Source organism: Phacochoerus africanus, chromosome 8, assembly GCF_016906955.1.
Source record: "Phacochoerus africanus isolate WHEZ1 chromosome 8, ROS_Pafr_v1, whole genome shotgun sequence".
Lineage (NCBI taxonomy): Eukaryota > Metazoa > Chordata > Mammalia > Artiodactyla > Suidae > Phacochoerus > Phacochoerus africanus.
Window position 1 is genome coordinate 72,028,491 of NC_062551.1, and position 26,005 is coordinate 72,054,495.

The 26,005-nt window shown below is 44.7% G+C and overlaps 1 protein-coding gene across 6 annotated transcripts in view; it reads left to right on the forward strand.

Moving 5' to 3' along the window:
- VPS13D (vacuolar protein sorting 13 homolog D) overlaps positions 1-26,005 on the forward strand; it is a 255,497-nt gene that overhangs the window by 93,580 nt on the left and 135,912 nt on the right. For 4 of the 6 annotated variants that reach the window (XM_047791884.1, XM_047791886.1, XM_047791887.1 and 1 more), the window contains 12 exons: positions 5,462-5,567; positions 6,779-6,931; positions 8,770-8,905; positions 9,993-10,040; positions 11,760-11,910; positions 12,001-12,211; positions 14,029-14,276; positions 15,716-15,907; positions 16,220-16,346; positions 17,931-18,073; positions 22,006-22,136; positions 22,653-22,828. In XM_047791884.1, coding sequence (XP_047647840.1) covers positions 5,462-5,567; positions 6,779-6,931; positions 8,770-8,905; positions 9,993-10,040; positions 11,760-11,910; positions 12,001-12,211; positions 14,029-14,276; positions 15,716-15,907; positions 16,220-16,346; positions 17,931-18,073; positions 22,006-22,136; positions 22,653-22,828 — 1,822 coding nt within the window. Of the gene's footprint in view, positions 1-1,910; positions 1,986-5,461; positions 5,568-6,778; positions 6,932-8,769; positions 8,906-9,992; positions 10,041-11,759; positions 11,911-12,000; positions 12,212-14,028; positions 14,277-15,715; positions 15,908-16,219; positions 16,347-17,930; positions 18,074-22,005; positions 22,137-22,652; positions 22,829-26,005 lie in introns of all 6 variants that reach the window. The other 2 variants (XM_047791889.1, XM_047791885.1) reach the window with 2 other exon arrangements.

Sequence of the window (26,005 nt, forward strand, 5' to 3'; positions counted from 1 at the left end):
AGTTTGTTCTCTGTTAACAATGTTTTCTTTCCTTATTTAATGCTTCACCGTGGAGCTCTGGTTTCCTCAGAGCTGGGGAGATTCTGATGGCCAACTGCATGGTCCTTAGTTGTTCCACAAGCCATCGTCATCCAAATTCAGCTCAGCCCCAGCTCTTTCAGTGTGGTTTCTTTGGGGAGTCGTGGCTGGACTTCACGTAGCTCATGAATGCTTAGCTATTCCATCTGGTCTGCAGACGTGTTGCGGGGAAGATGGATTTTCTTAGTATACGAAGTATTGGAACCGGTTCGTCTCTCCTCGGTGTATCAAAGGACTGTCTCTCTGCCTTGTACTTCTAGGAGGAGGGACAAAGACATGTCAGCTCTGCTTGCTCTCTGTCTCCCCAGGCTTTGCTTCCGGGTCTCAAGGCCTTTGCTTAGGAGCCAGGGCTTTTCAGACATCATCAGGTTCAATTCTGGCTCCTCCTCTAACCTCCCCAATATGTGTGTCGAGAGAATGTGACACAGTCTCCCCAGAAGACTCTAAACAATCTGTGTATTATGTAATGCATCCTAGAGAGTGTGTTTCTGAAAATTGTATTCATGCAGAGGGATCTTAAATCCAGACTCTGTGCAAACACTAGGAAGGCCTCATCTTCAGGGTTCTGATGAAAGGTTTTTCTTTTGTCCCTTTCCCACTGCTCTCCTCCCCATTTATTTTAAAGTCTGCTCTTTATTTATAGTTAAGAAATAACTGTATTAATATATTATGGTTAAGCTACCTTATCTATGTTAAATGCTTGTGCTAAATTAAAGCTGGATTTTTATTTACCTACATATTTTTATGGTTCCTTCGGCTTACAAAGGTGTAACAGGTCTTTTTAATTAGGCATAAGCAAATATACCTAAATTTCCAAACCTCTGATTGAGAATTTCTGGACTGTGGAATAGCAGATTATATATATATATAATATAGCTTCTTACTAGGCCTACTAAAATATTTGTTTTGAAAGTCAGTAGGTTTAAATCTTGTTGAACTGATCACAAACCTTCAGCCTTTATTCGAGAATATTTAGTCACATCTCCCTCAGATGTGTGCCTTTTATTCCTATTGACTAGCTTCAAAATGAGCCCTTGAAACAGAGCTTCTTCTTTTTTTTTTTTTTCCTTTTAAATGAAATAGAGGTTCTTACTATGAAAGTCAACCTAAGGAAGCTGCTGATTTCTCACTGTGTCTTTAACAGGGGAAAGAAAATAATGGCCTCATTTTTGGCAAAATTGTTGGCTTTATTCAGTAAGGGCTGAGACTGCAGGTAAACCTGCAGTGACACCTTCCTCAGTTCATTTGTTTTGTATTCAGGGACATTTTATGGAAATACCGAAACTAAATATTCTGAAAATGTCCTTGTTTAATTTTGTAATAGAAGTAATACCATGAGATAACGCCTTAGAGATTGTTTCAGCTTGGAACACAGACTGACTCTTTCCCTGGAGTTTTTGAGACCTGTCAGGGATTAGCATTGTGCTACTGCCTCTTCCCGTTGGAACGGAACAGCTTCCACTAACCTCTGTACTGACTGTTCTTGGTGGCGTCTCTGTGCCATGTAAGAACATACATGCTTTAGGTTAACAGTCCTCCAAAAGCTGGTCATTCTGGCCGAGTGAGTGTGAGTATGTTTTCTTTCCCTGATTGAGAAGAAGGGGCATGTGGTCTGTGGACACAGCCTCTGCCGTGAAAGCCAGCACGAAAACTGTCTCGCTCACCGCATCCACGACCTCCTTAGCTCTTGGGAACCACTGCAGGGATGATCCTCTAAGTGCGTGCTGCTTGCTGTTTTTGTAATGTGCTCTATTTGTGCTATGTTTTGGAGATGAGTCTTCTTTTTCACTGTACTTATGCTCCCCTCTAACTTTGTCTCTCCTGTCTACCAGGCCTCCCCCTTGTCTACCTTAGAACTAGGAGTACAGCCAGTCTGACTAACCTAGAGCACCAGATCTATGCTAGAGGTACAGTACAGCCAAGCGAGGGCTTGCTTTATTTTCCTGTTTTAAGAACTGCCTTGTACATCGATTTTCTGTGAATACGGGAGCTCAGTGGGGATCCACCCAGTTTTGAGAACGGCTTTGCTGGAGTAGCAGGAAAGATCACTTCCAACTAATGGACAACGTGGCGTCTTATATCAGAAGGAAGCGATGTGCAGAGTCTTATTCTGTCTCCTCCGCTGCTTTAAGTCTAGCGGAAATGGAATCAACTCCATCGTGTGTGATGCAGAAACATCCGTTGTCAGTTAGAGGGGATGTCTCAGATTGAAAACGGAAGAAAGCCATTGTCCATCAAGCAGTGCTGCACATCTTTGTCCATAGACTACGCAGTGAATAGTTCTTCTTTTTTTTTTTTTTTTGGCTGCGTCCAGAGCACGTGGAAATTCCCGGGCCAGGGATCAACCCATGCCACAGCCATGACCCAAGGCACTGTAGTCGCAATGCCGGATCTTTAACCCTCTGTGCCATGGGAGAACTGCAGAATAGGAGCTGTAATGATCAGGAACAGAGCTAAGAAGAATTTTTTCAGTAAATAATTGCTTAGACACAAATCTGAATTTCTTTGGAAATGAATTGCGATTCTTGGGAGGTAGAAGAGAGAACAGTCTGTGTTTCTACCTCTGACCCTTTACGGTTCCTTGAGCATTTGCCTGGTAAGTAAACAGGAGAGAAAAACATCACAAACTTCAAGGAGTGCAATTTAATCTGAACGATTCGTGTTTGTCCTTGGCTCACACCACCAGGTCCTGGGTCATGATATATTTTGTGAAAAAGGCCTCTTGAGCTTCCTTAACTAGGCGTTTAGAAGCGGGGGTATTCCTACGTGGGGGCGCTACTCTGTGTTTTTGTGGGAAGGTCTTATACCAGGATGGATGTTTGTGGGGAGGACTCACAAAACCCATGACTGATTGCTGGCTTAGTCATGGATTTCTGCTTCTAAGCTTTTCTGTATCTGTTATTTAATCTTGGGGGCTAAGCAGCCATTACTCCTGTTTAGCTAATGGGGGCAGAGGCTGGGAGAGACTGAGTACTTTGCCTTCACTCACGTGACTAGTTAGTAGCAGCCCTGGGACTCAATCCATTTCTTGCGATTTACAAACGAGGTCCTTTCTGATGGACTGAGCTGCTTAGCATGAAGACTCACCCTGTTTATGATAACGGCCAGACCACCCTGGCGAGTGGGTCCACAGGGTGAGACACTGCCTCGGCCGGAGCCTTTTAAGCTGAACCTGAACGTGCGGTGCTTTGGGTTCTTTGGGCCTGTGAATCGCTTAGGTCTGGTCACTAGAGGAGGTTTCCTGAGGCCAGGCCACCAGGGAATACTGTTCTCTCGGGCAGACTTGAGAATTTCGTTCTCTGCTGCTGTGCCCAAGGCATGTACGCCGTTGACTTGGACCCTAGCGTGGAAGATGTCAGACCTGTCACCGGGTGTTGACTTTGGATTTGTGAGCCCTCCGCGTGTTCTTACCTGAGAAGTGGGCTGCCGAAGTCCCTGCTGCTGTGTGTAATCAGCACAAGCAGCTCCAGGACCCTAGCAGCGTGCCTGCCCCGGGCCGTTTAAATGCAGAGCAATCTACCGGCACTGTCTTTGTACAGACCCCTAGCACTCTAGTCTGTGTTACAGCCCGATCAAAGCCATTTGCCACCTGTTCTTCTTAAATCTAATTTGCAAATGGAAACTTAGAGTCTGGCTCACAGTGGGATATGAAAGCACATCTGGCTTCTTTTCCTCTGGGGTCCATTTTCTACTGTAATAAAGCCGCTCTCTCAGGGAGAGGGAGGTGCCTTTCAAGGTGCCACAGTGAGTACTGTTTACCCTGCAGACAGCTCTTAAACTCTCTCCTCCCCCTCTGCTCTTGTCAGCAGCCTCACAGCTACTCCTTAATTTTCAACTTGGTGAACTCTTTTTTTTTAAAATGAAAACCTTAGGAACTAAGTGAGGCCATGGGGATGAGAAACGGGCCTATTCTAGGCAGAGGTTATTACCTTTAGACATATCTGGGGCATTTCTAAAAGCTAATCATGAAACTGTGGGAACACACTGGAGACTCAGAGGAGGAGCAGGTGTAGACGCCCTGAGCCGTTGTCCTCACCAAAACAGAACTTGCCTTAACCTGAAACGCCTTGTTGTGCCATGTCCAGTGCACCAACTTCTGACAACTTAAGGAGCTACAAAGGGAAGACAAAAGGCGGATTACTTTTAAGGCGTGACACCGACTTAGGACGTTGCCCGTGCCATACGTGAGAGGCGGCTCTGGGGCAGCTTGCCTTCCTGCTTTTGCTGGCAGGAAGCATGTGGTCCTGGAACTGAGTGGAATCGTGCCGGAGTGCTCTCAGCTGGCAGTTGTGGTCACCTCTAGATGTCATTTTCTCCGCAGCTGCAGACCGTTTGGGTCCCGGTCTTTCTCAGGCTGTCTTTGTGCTTTAAGTCTGGACACAGAGGATGACACCTTTCTGTTGGTGGGGCATGTGGTGGAGCAGGTGTGCCAGGAGGCTCCCAGCCCTGGGTGGCTGCTGCCTTTGTGGTGTGCGCTGCCACCTCCCTCTCTGTGTGGTCCTGGTGGGAGCTGGGAGCTCTGTGCTCCCAGCGCTCTCTCCCACATCGGAGCGAGGCAGGTCCCTAGCAGCCCGGGTGCTTGGAGGCCCCCAGTCCCTCCACACTCTGATTGCTTACAGTTGCACAGTCAGGTCAGACTCTCCCTAGACTTCGATTCCTTAGAGTCTCGTATTGATCAGTGTGTCTTTCCAGTTTCCCTGACGAGAAGCTCTTTGGTGAGGGAAATCATGTCTGTGCTCCTTTTGTCGTCCCCACGGCACCCGCCTCCTTGCAGCCGGTGGTGATGTCTGTGTTAGAAAAGAAGAAAAAAACCTAAAAAGTCCCCTTAAAAAGCTTTGGGACAGTGTATTTCTGATCTTCCAGGAAGGAAAGCCTACAACCATTCATATAAAAGCCTAGGAAAGCACGTTTTTGTTAGAATGTGTTAAATGACTCAAGTGTAGCTCATTTAAAGGGAGGCATCCTTGAAGTACAGGTGCTCTGGACGGAGTTGAAACCAGCATGTGTCTTGCTGAGTGCAGGTTATCGATCTAGGGTTTGTTTCCCGGCAGTCGTGGGGATCCACTCCTCTGTCCTTCTTGGTGCCAGCCATGGTAGGCCTGATGCCCTCTAAGACAAGGTCCTTAGGGTTGGAGGAGGCCGTGGGGTGGGAGTCGTCACACGTCACAGCCAGCTGCCTGGGGACCGCGTCTCTCGTAACAGGAGTGGGGGACGTGGAGATGGCCCACTTGTCCTGTCAACACACCTGCGCTAGTTCCTACCCTTTTCTCTCCACCTTCAGCCCTTTGGCACGAGGCGGTTTGGGGGCGCTGTCTCCAGGGGTGGGGAGGGTCTCTGCCACGCAGGTCGAGGCGCCTGCTGATGGCCTTCTCTTTGCTCACAGCAGAGATGAAAGCGCCCAAACGCCGGCAGCCGTTCGTGCCTTTTGCCCTAAGGAATCACACCGGCTGCACTTTGTGGTTTGCCACCCTGACCACCACGCCCACCAGGTAAGGAACACTTCATCAGTCACCTTGAGCTATCGCTGCCACCCCTGGTGCCTGTGTACCAGGCCAGCAGAGCACGGCAGGCTCTTCTGAGTCTCTTGGGATTGAATGCTTTGCATCGATAACTTCACTGTCTTGCTGAGATGTATTATGGAGGTTCTGGTTCTCTGTAGAATCTGTCTTTGGAGAAGTAGGTCCCGAGTATGAAAATCCAAGTGGTGATCTTGATCCTGGTATCCCTTGTCTTTAAAGCAAAAGCCGAGCAAATTAAGGATGGGAGGCCCAAGTCATTCCGTCATTTCTCCTTGGTCCCCATTCCGCCCCTCCCCCCCTTTTAAAATTTATTTTTAATTGAAGTATAATTGATTTACAGTGTTAGTTTCAGGTGTACAGCAAAGTGATTGAGTTTATACACATACGTAAGAATATGTTGTCCATTCCCTTTTAAAAGAATTTGTGTATGGTTATGAAACCAAATGTTTTGCCCAGTTTTCTTCCAAAACTGCTTTGAAAACACCTCATACCCACCTCTAACACACACACACACACACACACACACACACACACACACACACACACACACACACACACACACACACGTATTATCTTCCAAACTGAAAATAGACCTCAGTCCAGATGGAACTGGGTGGAGTTGGGAGAACACATGAGAGTTTACCTAAGCCAAGTGAGGACGCCTTCTAACAACTTCCTGCCTGTTTAGACTTTGGCTCCATTTTCCAAATGCAGGCTGATCTTTCCAGTTTAGGTAACAGAGTGTAGGAAATGAGTAACAGAATCAGTGGATTTGAGACTGTATTTCTTTTGCCTCCACCAAGTACAGTCATGCTCTGGAGGAGACATTTTTGTTTCTTAAAAACCATGCAGGTCTCTTAAATTCCAGGTAGTCCTTAACTACTATTGTTAAAGTCCTAACTTAGTTTACACAGCCGCCTGTGTACCAGACTCCGCTGCTGGAGGCTAGCGCCTATGCAGTGACAGCCTTGGCTGGTTCTGAAATTTCCAGTACGTTGTGATGGATCGTGCGGATAACGCGAGTGGCTGGCCTCTTCCATCCTCATCTTTGGTCCCAGGTTGTGCAGCCTTTCTGCCGTGAACTGCCTTCTGAGAGGGTTTCTGCTTCCAGCTCCAAGCCCTGGGTGAGAGGGAGGCGGAAAGAAAGAGGGACCAGCTCGTATCATCTGATTTGGTTCCAGGGCTGCACTGTCTCACAGCGGAAGTCCAGGGATGGTTCCAGAAGGGGACGGAACACTTCTGGACGATGCTCACAATGTTAGCGAGTGGCGGGAAGTCCTCACGGGTGAAGAGATTCCCTTTGAATTTGAAGCAAGGGGAAAGCTGAGACACAGGTAAAGCATGGTCCGGCCCAAGCCTTGAGGAGAAAATGTAGACGTAATAGGAGTAATGGTCCCTAGCTAGCGTCTTGCCTTTTCTCTTTCCTTTGTTCATGATGTTGTTAATGTGTTGTTTTTAAAAGGTGTGTAGAAAACAAGTCTTTCCTTTAAAACAAGATCCTAGCGGTCTTGCTGTCTTGGAAATGCATTTCTTTCTGAGAATCATCCCTTTATTTGACACTGAGATGGTACCCGGTGTGTTCCATTACTGTTTGGTTGAAGCACAGACCAGTCATAACACTCCGGTTCATTGTATCCTAGCCTGGTTGTCACCGTGTGGCGGTGACATGGTATTCCCAAAAGGTCAATCGAGGCACGTTGATTTCGATTTTAAGATACCCATGTGCCACACAGCCCTTTTAGCAAGCAGCTGGTTTCAGGAAACAGAGCCCGTGGTGGTCAGATATTAAGGAGGATAAGAAGAACTCATCTAGGGAGATGGCTAACTGATCCACTCTTAAAACAGCCAGCCAAAGGACAGGGGTAATTGTGCCAGGACGTCGTGTCTGGTTCCCGAGAGGTCATAAAATGTGCAGTAAAATGTTCTTTTATTTGCAGACATTTTTAAGTGGAAGGGCTGTCCAGTGGATAGTGAATAGGCTAAGATTTTAGCCTCATGATCTGAAATTAAAGAGACTAGCTTCAGCCCTCTGTGTCATAGGCGTTCACGGTGCTTTAATTCTTGGTGGGCAGACCCGCTCCCAAATCAGACACATCTTACTCTACATACGCCCTGCACCGGCGTGCATCCTTCCCTGGTGGCAGGAGTTCTGAACTCGTGGGCCTCCAGTGATTTTCAGGGAAAAAATGGTTTAGGAAAAAAAAAACCCTCTCTGCTGGGCACGTACCTGGAAGCCACAGTAGAATTTCCGGGGATGAGTGCTGAGCATTTTTCTGTTCCACCAAATTCCTGGGGAAGCTAATTATTTCTTAATAAGCACTGCCTCTGTGGTATCAGAAGGGGTTTGGCCCTTTTGTCCTTTCTGTTTTAGTTTCTATGTTTTAACCCATTTCAGGTCGCCCTGTTCTGCTTGAATTCGTCAAAATAAGTGCCGCCTTCTGGCTCTTTCCCCCGCCCCTTCCTTTGGCACATGGTACCCCGCTTCCTGCCTCCCTCCCCACTTCCCTTCCTGTCAGCCTCAAATCGAGTTCCCCATTTCAGGCTTCTGGCTTGAATTAGACAACATCTAAAATAGAAGTAAATGTGCAATTTCCTCCCGTTCCTCCTGTTCTGTTCTGCCCGCTGCCTTCCCCTGCGGTTTCAGCCAAGCGCTTCAGCCCTGCAACTCCGAGGGCTCCGTGTCTCATTAACTTTCTGTAGGACGGAAGCCCAGTGACTGTGGTTCTCAGAGAAGCAGGAGGTTCCACAAAAGAACCCAGGAGCAAATGTCATTTTAAGCATTTCCAAGAGTGTGGTTACATGATTAAATTGCTAGTACAGCATCGTTACCACCCCACTGAAATGCTTTTCCCTGGTGTCATCATTTTATAAAGGTTGAGGTAGAGGTCGTTGGGGTAAGACCTGAGCTAGTTCACAGGTCCACAGGGTTGTATGAGGAAGGGCAGTGCCACTCCTGCTCAGGCTTTGTCAATCTTGCAAAGTATACGACCCAGTTAAAGCATTCTCTTGATTTCCCTCGCATTAGGTCATTGCGAAAAGGCTTAGCCGCCTTGGTTTTTACATCATTATGTAGTAAATCCTGTTTCAGGCCTTGTTTGTACTTCTCTTTCCTTGATAGGATTGTGCTTAATGTCTCCCCCCCCCCCCCCCCGCCCCCCCTTCTGCCCGCCAGGCACACCCATGACCTCCGGATTCATCAGCTGCAAGTGCGAGTAAACGGCTGGGAGCAAGTGAGCCCTGTGTCTGTGGATAAAGTTGGGACTTTCTTCCGATACGCTGCGCCGGATAAGAACTCCTCTTCCTCCACGGTGCGTGGCAATGGGAGAGGTGTTTGCTAGCACTTGTGCCCTGGCCACACCCCCTTAAATCCAGGCAGTCAGATGGGCCTGTAATAGCTGTGCTCTGGCGAAATTTTCTTGTTATTTCTCCCAGCACTAGGAAGAGTATCTAAGATTATTTGGGGCCAGTCACAGGCACTGGCTGTCACTATGTAGATGAGCCAGAGAATGCTGATTTTTAGTAGAAAAACCAGATCTAAATTGGCATTAACACTTACTACCCCACCTGTGCCAGTGCATTTGATACTCATCTGTGCCAGCCGGCAGATTAAGCGTTTGCCCAGCATATATTGGCTTCATTTGACGTATCATTATATTTCCTTTATGTACTGTCTCCCTGACAGGGCTTATAATGCTGCTCCTTGGTCTTTCTAGCTCTGTGTCTCCAGATCCTCCTCCCTGGCCTAAAGACAGATGTCCACTGTGGGTTATTGACTGGCCTTGCATCCTCTCACAGGCCCTTATCCTGGTTTTACCCCAGCCTGCGTTCTAGGGGTAGAGGGCCAGCCTGGGCCATGCTAGCGGGCAGCATCCGTGACCAGAATGTGCAGGTGGAGGCTGGCATCGCAGCCAGATTCTGCCGTCCTTCCTGGGGGAACTGCGCTCATCTCTGCGTAGCCAGTGATGACTAGGACAGCGCAGACGGGCCGCGAGGTTGTAGCTTTCCTCAGGCTTGCTGGCTTCGTTAAAAATATTCCCAGAGAACAGTGTTCTTTGCACCGTGCCTCTCTTGTGCCCCCAGTTTCTCAGAAAAAGACTCTTTCAAGATTACTTTTCTGCCTAAGTTCGTGCCCAATAATAAAAGGGCTAATTCTCCCCAGAGATACCTTTCTATAGTATTGATGCTTTCCGGAGAGATTTTCTATGTATTGAATGGTTGTAAAATGAATATTGCTTTTCTCCTATCTTCCAAAGTGTTTTCTCTTCATAGTAGACCACACTTTACCCAAGAGTGTTTATAAACACCACCTTTTCAAGCAAAGTACACTGTCATTGAATTTAACGATGCCTGTTCTCTTAGGTCTGTACTGACTCTCTGGCTTTTGGAATCTTTTAGATCGGCAGCCCAGGCAGCAGAACAAATATTATTCATCCGCAGGTTTATGTGAGTATGCTTCTCCTGTGTCGCTGTGTTTATTGGGTGTGCACACTGTGCCCGAACCACATATGCACAGATAGTTCTGGAGGCTCCCTGGACCCTAGGACTGGACCTGGTCTCTTCCTTTTCTAGTAATGATGACCTTCCTTTTACAAGAAGCTCACCTAACTTGCTGTGTGAGGCTGAATACTACAGGGAAGGAGAGAAAAGGCAAAAGTTTTGATCCAGGATCTCCTTTTCTTTCCAACCTTTGTAGGGCTGTTCATCTCTTACAGGTTTTATTTAGTTCAAGGGTCATGAACGTAAATGAGAATGAAAAGTACTAAGATTCCCCCCCCAACCCCGCCATTTGACTTTTGAAATATCACCACAAGATGACATTAGAAAGCTGTTTTCAGATTTGTTTTTTCTTATAAGTTGTCCTCTCCCCCGCGTAGTAAGTTTTAAAATGTGACATTTCAGATAAGCTGGGAGGCAACGAGATTGGATTGTAAATAATTGTTCTTGGGCCTTAGCTCCTCCCAAGTGTACTTGGCTGGGTCAGTGGAAGCTTTGGTGATGGTTCTTGTCCCTCTAAAAACACACTAGAAGGAGTTCTCTTTGTGGCTCAGTGTTGACGAACCCAACTAATATCCGTTACGGGTTCAGTCCCTGGCCTTGCTCAGTGGGTTAAGGATCTAGCATTGCCATGAGCTGTGGTGTAGGTCGCAGATGCAGCTCGGATCCTGCGTTGCTGTGGCTCTGGTGTAGGCCGGCAGCTACAGCTCCGATGAGACCCCTAGCCTGGGAACCTCCATATGCCACGGAAGCGGTCCTAGAAAAGGCAAAAAGACAAAAAAAAAAAGAAAGAAAGAAAAAGAAATAATATTTCCAGACACTGTCTCTTTGGTATACATATGTGGGACTTTGTACTGAAAAAATGCCTGGCACATGGTAGCAGCACAAAGTGTGTGTTGAACGTGTGAAGGACCATATGGAAGAAGGAAGCGGTGGCTCCACCCAACACAGAAGTTATTTCCCTCCATTGTCTTGAGTTTCTCAGCGTGGATGTCTGGTTCATAAAAAGAATGATTATTGAATGGAACTTAGAAGATTATTGTGAAGAAGTTTGTTTTTAAAGTTCTTTGAAATATAAATGGGTTTTTTTGGGGGGGGAAGCTTGTCAATATATAGAGTATAGGCAAATTGAGTAAATTGTGTGACATTTAGAAAAAAACATTTTTTTTTTCTGTGAAAGGCATACCAATACAAACACCTGTCTAGTTGGTTGTTCTAATAGTCTGTATTTAGAAGCTATTCACTCCCATTGAAGCTGAGTGGTTTTAGGTTTAATGGCTCATTTCACAGAAGAGCTATATTAATAAGACACCGTATCTTTTTTTTTATTTTTTAAAAGCTGCACCCGTGGCATATGGAGATTCCCAGGCTCGGGGTTGAATCAGAGCTGTAGCCGCCGGCCTACACCACAGCCACAGCAACACCAGATCCGAGGTGTATCTGCAGCCTACACACAGCTCACAAAGGCAATGCCAGATGCTGAACCCCCTGAGCGAGGCCGGGGATCAAAGCCACATCCTCCTAGGTACTAGTCGGGTTCATTAACTGCTGAGCCTCGATGGGAACTCCAAGACACTTTAGATATAGACCTTCTTATCAATATTGTTGTAATTTGCATATTTTCAAAAGCACAACTACGCCATTTCTCGTTCTATCTCTCTCTGCCAGTTCTCTTCCCTCCCGCCTGTCCGGGTGGTCTTCGCAGTGACCATGGAAGGCAGTGCTCGGAAAGTGATCACTGTCCGCTCGGCCCTCATTGTGAAGAACAGACTTGAGACACCAATGGAACTGAGACTGGACAGCCCATCAGCTCCAGACAGTATGTCCTACCTTCTCCTCCTTTTCTCCTGAGATGGGCTGTGGGGTGGGCCACCGTGCCTGGCAGTGCTGACCCGTGTTTCCGTGGCAGAGCCCGTGGTGCTTCCTGCCATCATGCCCGGCGATTCGTTTGCGGTGCCGCTGCACCTCACCTCTTGGCGGCTGCAGGCCCGGCCCAAAGGATTGGGGGTGTTTTTCTGCAAGGCTCCCATTCACTGGACCAATGTCGTGAAGACTGCCGAGGTCAGTAGCAGCAAGCGAGAGTGCCACTCCATGGACACGGAGAAAAGCCGCTTCTTCAGGTATGCCTGGTGCAGGAATGGCTTGTAAATTTTGCCTTTTTTTGTTCTTCATTCTTTCTCTAAGAACTCTTAATGATTCAGTTATGCTTATTTAAAACCCTTAAGTTCTTTTTTTTTTAAACTCTTTTAATGATTTTTACCTTTTCCATTATAGCTAGTTTAGTGTTCTGTCAGTTTCTACTGTACCACAAAGTGACCCAGTCTCTCTCTCTCACACACACACACACACACACACACACACACACACTGTTTTTCCTCACTTTATCCTCCATCATGTTCCATCATAAGTGACTAGATAGAGTTCTCTGTGAAAAACCCTTAAGTTCCTTTTCCTTAAGTTCTTGTGTTGAGTTCATAAGAACTCGGGGGTTAACCAGCAACTCAAGGGTCGTTGCTCATCATCTGATATTTATGGGAGAAACAACCAGCAAACCCACTACTCACACACCTATGGTTAGAAATGTGTCTGACTGCATCAGGATGAGAAGACATGCAAGGAGGGAAGAAGAAAGCAGGACCAGTTCCCTTTCCTAATTGGGAAGTGAAATCCCAGGGCTGGGAGTTTTTCAAATGACAGATTTCAAAGGAATTCTGGTGAGGATTCATGTACTGAGTAGAGGCTTTTCTTGGGGACTTTGACAAAATTATCTTATCCTTTAGACTCCTCTTTGCCCCTCCTGAAGAGTGTTAGTGATATGTTACTCCACACAAGGTTAGAAAAAACTTAGACTTTATACTTACTTGGGTTAGAGATGATCAGCTTTAGTTCCCTTTATAGCCAAGATAAGCATTCGCTTAGTTTAAACTTACAGAAGAGTTTAGAGAATAAGTGAGCTTTATCTGGTAATGTAAGATTAGCTCAACATTTAAACATTGATAAAAGTTTTAAATTGACCGTATTAATAGACTAAAGAGAAAAAGGATCGGGTCATCTCCATAAATGCAAAAAAAAAAAAAAAGACATGAGACCTAATATATTTATCAAGATTTCAGGATTCAAGACCAGCTCATAAAAATCAATTATATGCTTGTATTCTAGCCATGAACAATTGGAAAATGTTATTTTAAAAATACCATTTACAATAGCATCAACAAATTTTAATCAGGAATCAGTCTAAAGAATGAGGTACTAGTCTTCTACCCTAGAAATTACAAAACTGTGCTGAGAGCTATTAAAGAAGACCTAATAATTAAGTGGGAAGATGGTTATCACCAAGGTCATGGATTGGAAGTAGTGTGTTGGGATTTCCATTCTCACTAAATGGATCCGGAGATACAACCCAGTTGGTTATCAACATGATAATGAATTTTTAAAAAATGGTATATTCACCCATTGGCATATGAATGAAATACTGATCATATAACATATGGCTGAATCTTGTTGAAACTTAATGTTTTGCAAAAAAACCCCAGACACAAAGAATAGTACATACTGTATCATGTCCATTATATGCAGTTTGAAAACAGGCACAACTAAGATATAAAGAGAAATATTAGAAAGTAGTTGCTTGCATGATGGGAGAGAATATGATTGAAAAGGGATTCAAGGAAACTTTGAGTAAGAGAAATATTCTCTAATTGGTTTGGAGCGGTGGTTATAGAGGTGAATATAATTGCCAAAATTCATCAAAGTGAACGTTTAAAATCTGTACTTTTTTGTGATTTGATTATGCCGTAGTAAATGTGTTTGGATTGAAAATTGCCAGTATCTTAACTAAATTATTGTACCATTTGAATGTTATTGCTCATACTCAGCCACGGAGACCATTCAAGCTCTTCATTCAGGCTGATGTGTTTACACCATTTTGTCATCCTAGGTTTTGTGTGGCCATAAAGAAAGAGAATTATCCGGATTACATGCCCTCCAACATCTTTTCTGACAGCGCGAAACAGATTTTCAGACAGCCTGGGCATACCATCTATCTCCTGCCAACAGTGGTCATCTGCAACTTGCTGCCTTGTGAACTTGATTTTTATGTTAAAGGAATGCCGATTAACGGGACACTGAAACCTGGCAAGGAGGTGGCTCTCCACACAGCTGATACGTCTCAGAACATTGAACTGGGTAAGGACTTAGTCTGTTATTTGCAATAATTCTGTGAAAGTGTCCGTGGCTATTTTGTGACTATCTGGCAAACATTTTGGAGAAATTGCAGCACATGTCGTATCTCAATAAGCCAGCTCAAAGGAGCAAAACTAATATAGAAAATCATCGAAACAAACAAAAAAAAATTGAGCAAAATCAAAAGATTTACAGAGTAAGCACTCAACACAGCCTTTTTTCTTATGTTGCTCACTTGGTGTGTGACTAAAGGAAGTCATTTTGTCTTTTCAGACCATGCTTTTTACCAGGTGTGGAATGAACAAAATCATCTGTCTCTCCTCTTTTCAGGAAAGGGGGAAATGTTTGCTCAGCTCGTGCTGTGTTCCATGCAGTATGTCAGATACTTTCACACACGTGAGCTCATGTAATTCTTATGCAGTAGTTATGTGTCCCATTTTATGGATGGGGACGTTGAGGCTTGGAATAGTGAATTTTCATTTGTAGGGAGGAGTGAAGTCCAGACAGAGTCATTGTCAATATATTGATAGCACTTATAGCAACAGGAAACTTCTGGATTTGGGACCGGAAGTATGTTTCTTTAAGGCTGTTAAGAGACATAAGGCCTTAGATATGTACCTTTTCACTGCATCATCTCATTTGATCTTCATAACAATGGATGTTTCAGGGAGAGAGACAGCCGTCATCCCCGTTTTACTGATGAGGAACCTGAAACTCACTGAACCTCAGCATTGTGTCCCATGGTGATAAGCTTACATTTTCGAATATGAGCCTAATTTAGAAAAGAAAAATAGGCCAATGCTAGTGGTCTGTTTTAAAGAAAATAAGTCTTTGCTCTGACCTTTAAATATTTCTTCAACAACTATTTATTGAGCCCCTGTGTAGGTGGAGAAGTCCCCCCATCCCATCACTGTGCACCCACAAGCGCTCCTCAACTTCACACTTGTGCTTTACGTGGATCGTAATTTTTAATAAGAAGCCCACGAAGTAGGTACTGTTGTCATCCGCATTTGACAGATGAGACACAGGGAGGTTAAATAGCTGCCTTACATCCCACAGCTGTAAGGACAGACTCGGAGTTTGAGGCCAGGCAGTGAGGCTGCAGAAAACCCTAACTCTTAGCCTATACTTGTCTTTACTGGGTTCAGATGCCCAGCTGAGGGCCTGATGTATAGTAAACTCTTAATAATCAGAGCTGTACTTGATAACTCCTTGGTGCTTTCATTCTTCTAATTATTATGCAGTCCAGCCTCCCTGGTGTGACTTCTAGACCATCTGGTTTGCTTCATATTTATTCTCATCCCAGCCAAAGGAAGATGGCCATTCTAATGAGATTTCTGCTGGTTGAATACAGAGTTAGTGTTTTTCCAAAAGGAATCCAGTTTAATTTGGCTGTGGGCTGTTTTGACGATCAGAAAGACAATAGCTTTTATCTTCTTTAGGGGTGTCTCTGGAGAACTTCCCACTCTGTAAAGAGTTGCTCATTCCACCTGGAACCCAAAACTACATGGTAAGAATGCGACTCTATGACGTCAACCGGCGGCAGCTGAACCTCACCATCCGGATTGTGTGTCGAGCAGAAGGATCTTTAAAGATCTTCATTTCTGCTCCGTATTGGTTGATTAACAAAACAGGTACGTACAGAGGCTGCTCAAGTCGGCCTTCGGAGGCGGTCGTGGGAATTCAGATTTATTCGCTCAGCTAACTAAATGGAGCCAATGCAAACAGATGACCTCAACCGTATAAGCTGCCGAAATTTTCCTGCTTCGCTAAGAAGTGCTTAATCATGGTCAAGACTGTCCTTTTGGACAATGACCGAGCCCACTAAATACATTCAATTTTCATCATCTTTCCCTCTTGGTGATTTTTTTTTTCCTTTCAGTATTTATATCTACCTTGCATATGCTGGGTGGGATTGATATAAACTTTTCCCCTCCTTCCTAAAGGGCTCCCACTGATCTTCAGACAGGACAATGCAAAGACAGATGCCGCAGGCCAGTTTGAGGAACATGAGCTGGCTCGGAGCCTGAGCCCTCTCTTATTCTGCTACGCTGACAAAGAGCAGCCAAACCTGTGAGTACAGTTTTTTATGGGAAGGGGAAATAAGCTCCTCGGGAAGGGAGAAATTAGCAGAGGCTATAGTATCCCCGTGTAAGTAGAAATATGCCGTAGATAACAATCCCGACTTGGCAGGAGAATAGGACCGTGACTTAATGGGATTTCTTCGGATCTAATTTCTGTGTTATTTGATATTGAAAATAAACCATTCAGTTGGTTTCTAATGAAAACCAGTTTTATTTTCCATGTGTGGAAGTAGTGCTATTCATAACTCTGCCATTGGAGAGAGACCTGCGCGTTCTCCCTATCTGCACGGTTTCTCTTCCTCTGGAAGCGCCCGGTGCAGGCAGAGGAGCTGGCACCAGAGGGAGATGGGCTGGCCCTTTGGTAAAGCCTCCACCCCATTCATCCAATCCAGGGTGTTTGTGTAAGGTTTTGAAATCCATCTCTTTTTTGGGGGGTTGAAAGAAAATGTGCCATTTCGAGGTCTCAGAGCACTCATTGCACGTTTAAAGGCAGGGAAAAGCAGCGATTGTGAGGCTTAGAGGACCTGTCCTTTGTAACATATGGCAGGGCGTTAATTCTTGTTTGTTCTTGGTTTTGACACTCTGCTTTTTACAGCCTTCATCCAAAAATATGTAGGCATACCTGATACTGCTAAAATGCCATTATCTGTAAAATACACTGTAAACGGCAGAGGGACTAGGGAGCATTACACACTAGTGTACGCAGGTGCGTGTCTACCAGGGAGGGCCAGACTCCAGATTGGTGCTGGAGTCAAGAGAGAATTGGCCAGGGTGCTTGCCAGGTAGGAAATACAACAGCCGCTTGATATGCTCAGCAAGCCCAGTCTCACTCTTTTCCTGAAAGGATTTTGACAGTTTTAGATCTAAGACTTGACATTCGAAACTGTTTTATCCAGAGAATTCACAGTTCCCAAAGCATTTCCACATGGACCGTCTTATTGGATTCTCCTGTCATCCTAATGGATTTGGCAACACAGGAAATCTTGTTTTGTTTTGAGATGAGGAAACTGAGGCTCAGAGTTACCTGCCCACGGTTACAGTGCCTGTTAGTGGCAGAGCCGGAACACGCGTTTAGAACGTAATGTTTCCCGGATCCATAACAGGACACTGGCCAGCGACATGGTGCTTTGCCATTAAACCCCCAGCCTTTGAAGGAAAGTGTCATTAGCTGTATCTTCTGTACATACTTTGCTTGGATGTTCAGAGTATTTCACGAACCCTTGAAACACCCTGAGTCAGGAAAGGATCAGTTTGCTTTTAATCTTTGTTTTTCAGAGGAGTGATAGACACGGTACCATTTTCCTCATGTTTTAGGCTCGTAGAATCAATATTTCTCCTAAAACGTCTAGTTGTAGATCTTAGTGTGTTTCACATGTTGTTCAGTGAGGTCATCTCTGAGAGTTTTGACCGCTGATTAATTGCCTCGCCGTGTTTGGCAATCACAGAGAGGGAGGAAGAGTCAGTGCAGAGTTCTGCTTTGGGGTGGTAGCCACGGCACTGATTCCCGATTCGGGCAGGTCGATAAGCTTGGTGTACGGATGAATGTCTACATCTTTGCTTTTCTGCCCCACAGCTGCACGATGAGAATCGGAAGGGGGATTCATCCTGAAGGCATGCCGGGCTGGTGTCAGGGCTTCTCGCTGGATGGTGGGAGTGGTGTCCGAGCTTTGAGAGTCATCCAGCAAGGAAACCGCCCAGGGCTGATCTATAACATTGGTGGGTTATATTTGGGGCAGCGGGAGAATTGAAAGCATTGGCCGATGACTTCAGGCATGGAGGGATAAGCTGGCCATACATTTGGGCCTCGCTGCAAGTGCTGATTTTCTCATTTGGCACTGGGTCAGGTGTCTGTTCTCCAAATGCTAGATTGATATCAACACAGATCTATTCTCCTAGGAATCTGAAGAGCCACCTAAACACTGCCCTTCTGAGGTCTGGGGCTCTGTTTAATTTAAGGCTTACCTGTGCAGGAAAGTACCAGTTTGGCTTGAATCCTTGTTTTTGGTGGGAATAATAGGAACTCTTAGAATGCTTTTCCTCCTCCAAGCATTTCCCATGCATTTGTTGAAACTGGCAACCCCTAAGAGGGTAAGAAGCATTGTTCTCCTTGAAATTGAAGCAGAGAGGTTAAGTGGCTTGTCCGGAGATAAAGGAGAAGTCTGGGTTAGAAGTAGGACATGACTGGGGTGTCCACATTTGAGGCCAAAAATGTAAAATGCCCTTGGTGGTTAGAGTAATTAGAAGCCTTTAAGCTGGCTTCGCCTGAGGAGGTGCGGGGTGGCGAGGGAAGGGGAGGCTGCCGTGCCTCTAGATGGCATCACCACCTGGGGCACTCCAAAGGTTTCCCGAAGGGTTAAGACCAATTTGATAAACATATCTCAGGTTTAAAATGGTAGCCGTGCCTCCTTCCTTTAGTATGTAATTTCCAAGGATCTCAGGGCACTGCTTAGCAGTGGATGTTGGGCAACCATCCATTGGCCTCTCTGCACCGATGGAGATGCTGGTTTGTACTGTCCAGTACGGAGGCGCTGGCCACACGAGGCTGCTGAGCGCTTGAGAGTACATGCCTGAGAAGTGTGGTAAGTGTGACAGAGGAATCAGATTTTTCACTTTATTTCGTCTCAGTGAATAGAAGTGGTCATGTATAACTGGTAGTTGCTCTTTTGGACAGTGTAGACGTAAAGAGTCATGTTAGAGACAGAAAATTTGAGATGGTGTCCTTTAGCTGTTGACCTTGAATCCTGTGGAGGCAGGGATATGTTTAAGAGTTTGAAGGTTTATTAGTAAGAGTCTCTTCCAAATATAGTTTGCCCTTTGTGCTTTTTGTTTTAGATACGAATTTGCATGCATTCTCGCTTGACAGCAAAGCTGTGGTTTTTTTGTTGTTGGTTGTTTGTTTTTCACAGCTAACATTAAGATGTTAAGAGAAGAAATATAAACTCCATCCGATCCTCCAACTGAGGATCCTTTGCTTTGCTTTTTCTCACATTTGTTTGCTCCACCCTTTGAATAGGCACAGGCCACCTCACGCTTAGTTTGGCTTTCTGCTGGGGTGTCTTGTCATGTTAGAGTTTTCAAAGCCAGGTGGTACTCCAGGTCAGCTGAAAGCTGTAGTTGGGACAATTGGAGGGTAAATGGTGTCTAGGCCTTTGAAAGCAGTTGGCACTAAGGCACCGCACAGAATTCTTGCAGATTGAACTGTCCAGTGGAAATATGCAGTGGGCATGCATTCATTAAAGATTATTACTTTTAGGGACTAGGCAGAGATTCCAATTTTGTTTTTACACCAAAGAAAGGAATAGAGAGGCTGGGCCAAGATGGAATTTTATGACTCCTAAGGATCAGGAGATCTTGGCATTTATTATCAAGGGAATTTGTGGAATCTCTTTATATGAATATTTTTGAAGGACTGGTTGGATAACTAGCTCCCTACCAGGAAAGTTTAAAGCACAGTCCTAAGTGGAAAAGCCAGCAGGGCTTTGCCAGTTATCCTTACATGTACCTCCAAAAGGAGGGATTTTGTGCATTTTGATTTTATCAGCTTTTCATTTCTTAGGGATTTACCAAGACAAGCCTAGATGAAAAGGGAAATAAAAAAAAATCAGTCCCCCCCAAATTCAGTCTTGATACTGTAGCCTCTTTTAATAATATCAAATATATATATATATATATTTTGTCTTTTTTTGTCTTTTTGTTGTTGTTGTTGTTGTTGTTGCTATTTCTTGGGCCGCTCCCTCGGCATATGGAGGTTCCCAGGCTAGGGGTCGAATCGGAGCTGTAGCCACCGGCCTACGCCAGAGCCACAGCAACGCGGGATCCGAGCCGCATCTGCAACCTACACCATAGCTCACGGCAACGCCGGATTGTTAACCCACTGAACAAGGGCAGGGACCGAACCCGCAACCTCATGGTTCCTAGTCGGATTCGTTAACCACTGCACCACGACGGGAACTCCTCAAATATATTTTTTATAGGTAGATTTTGATGAGTTGAGATTGGCTAGCTATGATAATGTTGATTTCAGAGTTCCCGTTGTGGTGCAGCAGAAACAAATCCAGCTAGGAACCATGAGATTGCGGGTTCCATCCCTGGCCTCTCTCAGTGGGTTAAGAATCTGGCATTGCCGTGAGCTGTGGTGTAGGTTGCAGACGCAGCTCGGATCTGGTGTTGCTGTGGCTGTGGTGTAGGCCGGCAGCTACAGCTCTGATTCGACCCCTAGCCTGGGAACCTCCATATGCCACAGGCGCGGCCCTAGAAAGACAAAAAAAAAAAAAAAAGTTGATTTCTGACCATTAATACCTTTCTGTATGGCATAGAAAAGGGACAGGATGCATCGCCCTGTTCCACTATCTCTTAGTATTTCTTAATTGCAGAGTTTCAGTGATTTTGTTTTTGTGTTTTGCTCAGGCTTTCAGCTGTTTTTGAGACTTAAGTAAACACCAGTGGAAGTGAATTATGGAGTTAACAGAGTGGAGTATTTATCATTGGAATTGCATTGGGATATCCAGGACACCTAGTTGTCACATCCTAAAGTCTCTTCTCTTTTTATGGTCCTTTGATACTTGACTGCTGAGTACAGTCCTTGTATTTGTCCCATCACCATATGAGCAAGGACTCCCCAGGAAGGCTGCCTGTGTTTGAAGCCAGCGATGCCACCTACTACTGGCTGCGTGACCTAGGGCAAAGTACCTACTTTCCCCGCCTTAGTTTCCTCATCTGCAAACATGAAGGAATGAAAATACATAACAACTCATAAGGTTGTTATGAGAATTAAATGTTGAGCCTTTGGATTAAGAGTTCAATAAATATTATTATTTCTACCATAATGTTTTTATCATTGTATAACCAGAACTCAGCCCAGTACTAATGAATATAGCTGTTATATTCATTGTCTGAATGAATGAATGATTCATCCACTGAGTTTCATATTTTTAAAAGTTGTTATCAGAGTTTCTAAAATAATTCAACGCTATTTTCTTTTTCTTTCTTGGGACCTGATGTTTTGAGATTTCCTTTTGATTTTTTATGACGTTCTCTTCTTGGTATGCATTTCGTTTGCTATTTTTGATTTCAGTACCTAGTAGGTGCTAAAAGCACTTATTTTATGAAGGAATAAATTCTATAGTATTTACTGTTATGTTTGAGCTGAATTCTTGGACAGTGGGCTTAAAGAAATTACTAGAAGAGTCCACTGAGTTCAGGGAAGTCGCAGAATCCAGTTAAGTAATAAGAAATTTCTAGTATATTCTGTAAAAGGGGCAAGTTCTCTAGGAGGAAATTTCATGTCCCATAGATAAGCAGAAATGTAGCAAACTATCTTAGTAGTCAGCTTCAGAAATGGAAATCCAACTGAACACCTATGTGTTTTAGTGGCTATTGTGGTTTTACACACTTTCTGAAGAAACTAGCAATTATGGGGATATTGATGTTGCTATAGAGATTTTTTTAAGCCATTAAATGGGAATAAAGAATAATAATTTGAGGGTAATTCTGTTTTTACTCCATTCTTAGAAGGCTTGGCAGCTTCTCTGGGTGCCGTGATTGTTTTCGCAGAGAAACGAAGTAATCGTGAAGCCTATTTAATTATTTTAGGCCACAAATTTTTTTCCTTCTGACTAATTCATGGAACTGGTTCTTGTTACTTGTAGGGATTGATGTCAAGAAAGGCCGAGGTCGATATATTGACACCTGTATGGTCATCTTTGCCCCCCGTTACCTGCTAGACAATAAATCGTCTCACAAGCTTGCATTTGCGCAGAGGGAATTTGCCAGGGGACAGGTAAGCTGTTTGCCTTTTTTTTTTTTGTCTTTTTGTCTTTTTGCCTTTTCTAGGGTCGCTTCCAATGGCATATGGAGGTTCCCAGGCTAAGGGTCTAATCAGAGCTGTAGCCACCAGCCTACGCCACAACCACAGCAATGCTGGATCCAGGCCGCATCTGTGACCTACACCACAGCTCACGGCAACGCCTGATCCTTAACCCACTGAGCAAGGCCAGGGATTGAACCCACAACCTCATGGTTCCTAGTCGGATTCGTTAACCACTGTGCCACGACGGGAACTCCTAAGCTGTTTGCTTTTGAAGAATGACTAGTACTTATTTAACAGCACAATGAGTTTAATGCCCCAGCTTATCTCCCCATCAACACTAAGTCTTTTGACGTGAATAAGCATTTTGTGCCTTTGGTACCCTAAATAGCTCCTGGTAGAAGGCAAGGCTTAGAGTGAAATGGATACTCAAGTAAACAGTTTCTGTCTTGACTCGTTGACCAAGGCCAGTGGTCCTGTGTGTTTCAGGGAACAGCCAATCCGGAAGGTTACATTTCCACCCTTCCTGGTTCCAGCGTGGTGTTCCACTGGCCTCGGAATGACTACGATCAGCTGTTGTGTGTCAGACTGATGGACGTCCCCAACTGTATTTGGTCTGGAGGCTTTGAAGTCAACAAGAATAATTCCTTCCATATCAACATGAGGTAAGTTCAGAGATTATATTTAGTCAAAACGGTACATTTGAGGTGCAGTGATGTAAGTAGGAAGCTGTAAATACCAAATACATTTCAAATAGTTATAAAGCTGTCAGCAAATAATAAGACTACTTCTTCATGAAATGGGCACATTTATTTCTGGCTCAGATAAACGTCTTTCTTAAAACTACAAAGACCAGGTAAACATGGTGAACATTTGGCTGGAATGAGTTAGATGGAACATTGACAGTTTCGACCATTGTGCACATGCTCTTATCTGAGGTCACGTGTTCAGGGGGTAGCATTGAGCTCATGATTGCCGCATCTGCGGCATATGGAGGTTCCCAGGCTAGGGATCTAATCCGAGCTACAGCCACCAGCCTATGCCACAGCCACAGCAATGCCACAGCCGAGCCAGGTCTGCAACCTGCACCCCAGCTCATGGCAACGCCGGATCCTTAACCCACTGAGCCACTGAGCGAGGCCAGGGATCGATCCTGACCCTGATGGATACTAGTCGGGTTCGTTTCCACTGTGCCACAGTGGGAACTTCCTATAAATATATTTGTCTTTTCTTGCACACTGTACAAACTCTTCTCTTATTTGATACCATTTCAGTAAATCACCTGGCCTTTGCCTAACCCAGTGACCCTCAGGTTCTTGTTAAGAAAATCTGACAAAATTCAGCCTCAACTAGCACAAGATGATGCTCTTCTCTCTGCTTTCATCCAATGATTTTTTTTTTTTTTTTTTTGCTTTTTAGGGCCATGCCTACAGCATAGGGAGGTTCCCAGACTAGGGGTCGAATGGAGCTATAGCTGCTGGCCTACACCACAACCACAGCAGTGCAGGATCTGAGCCGAGTCTGTGACCTACACCACAACTCAGGGCAATGCCAGATCCTTGACCCAGTGAGCGAGGCCAGGGATAGAACCCGCAACCTCATGGTTCCTAGTCGGATTCATTTCCACTGCGCCACGACGGGAACTCCAGCGATTTTTTAAAAAAATGTATTAGACTTTTAAAAATTGTGGTAAAATACACATACCGTGTGAGAAAGGTGACGTAAAGACCTAGAGGTTGTTCTGTGGTCCTCAGGCATATAGCATAAAATTTGCCATCTTAACCATTTTTAACTTCACTAGTGTTAAGTACATTCATCTTTCCCAACTGAAACTACACCCACTAAACAACAACTCCTCGTTTTCCCTTTCTCTGACCCCTGGCAACCACCCTTCTCCCTTCTCTATGAATTTGACGAACTCCCTCAGAGAAGTGAAACCCTCCAATATTTGTCTTTTTGTGACTGGCTTAATTCACTTAGCATAATGTCCTCAAGGTTCATCCATGTGTCAATACGTCATTCCTTTTTAAGGCTGAATAGTACATTCCATGTATGTAGCACATTTTTCTTATCCATTCATCCACTGATGGACACTTGGGTTGCTTCTACCTCTTGGATGTTAGCAATAGTGCTGCCGTGTATATGAACGTGCAGATATTTCTTTGAGTCCCTGCTTACAGTTCTTTTTGGTATATATTCAGAAGTAGAATTGTTGGATCATGTGGGCATTTTAATTCTTTGAGTAACTGTTACATTACTTTCTTTCTTTTTTTTTTTTTTTGTATTTTTGCTATTTTCTTGGGCCCCTCCCTCGGCATATGGAGGTTCCCAGGCTAGGGGTCGAATCGGAGCTGTAGCCGCCGGCCTACGCCAGAGCCACAGCAACGCAGGATCCGAGCCGCGTCTGCAACCTACACCACAGCTCACGGCAACGCCGGATTGTTAACCCACTGAGCAAGGGCAGGGACTGAACCCGCAACCTCATGGTTCCTAGTCGGATTCATTAACCACTGTGCCACAATGGGAACTCCTGTTGTATTACTTTCTGTAGCACCTGTACCATTTTTCATTCCTGCCAATAGCATACCACGGTTCGAGTTTCTCTACAGCCTCACCAACACTTGTTATTTAATTTAATTTAATTAATTAATTTATTTATTTATTTGTCTTTTTGCCATTTCTTGGGCTGCTCCTGCGGCATATGGAGGTTCCCAGGCTAGGGGTCCAATCAGAGCTGCAGTCACTGGCCCACTCCAGAGCCACAGCAATGCAGGTTCCGAGCCGCGTCTGCGACCTACACCACAGCTCACGGCAACACCAGATCGTTAACCCCCTGAGCAAGGGCAGGGACCGAACCCGCAACCTCATGGTTCCTAGTCGGATTCATTAACCACTGCGCCACAATGGGAACTCCTGTTATATTACTTTCTGTAGTGCCTGCACCATTTTTCATTCCTGCCAATAGCATACCGCAGTTCGAGTTTCTCTACATCCTCATCAACACTTGTTATTTTATTTTATTTTATTTTATTTGTCTTTTTGCCTTTTCTAGGGCTGCTTCCTGTGGCCTCTGGAGGTTCCCAGGCTAGGGGTCGAATCGGAGCTGTTGCTGCCAGCCTACACCACAGCCACAGCAATGCCATATTGTGTGTATAGTTTTAAATTTTGGTGTAGTCCAAGTTATCTCTTTTAACTTTTGTTGCTTATGCTTTTGGTGTCATATCCAAAAAATCATTGCAAAATCCAATGTCATGAAGTTTCCCCCCATGTTTTCTTCTTAGAATTTTATAGTTTTAGCTCTTACTGTAGGTCTTTAATCCACTTTGAGTTAATGTTTGTACGTAGTGTGAGGTAAGGGTCCAAATCCATTCTTTTTTTGTGGATATTCAGTTGTCCCAATACCGTTTCTTGAAAAGACTTTCCTTTCCCCGTGGAATGATTTTGGGGAAAAATTATTTGACCTTATATGTGAGAGTTTATTTCTGGGCTTTGTATTCTATTCATCTATATTATGTTGTTATGCCGATATCACACTGTTTTAATTACAGTAGTTTTATAATAAGCTTTGACATTAGGCAGTGTGAGACCACCATCTTTGCTCTTTTTCAAGACTATTTTGGCCATTTGAAATCCCATGAGATTCCATCTGAGTTTTAGGATGAATTTTCTATTAATTGGGAAAAAAAACCCTAGGAATTTCGATAGGGGTTGTGTTAGATCTGTGGATCCACTTTAGTGGCATTGACATCTGGACAACATGAAGTCTTCTAATCCATGAACATGGGATGCCTTTCTGCTTCTTTCTCTCCTCTTTAATTTCTTTCCTCAAATGCTTTCGAAGG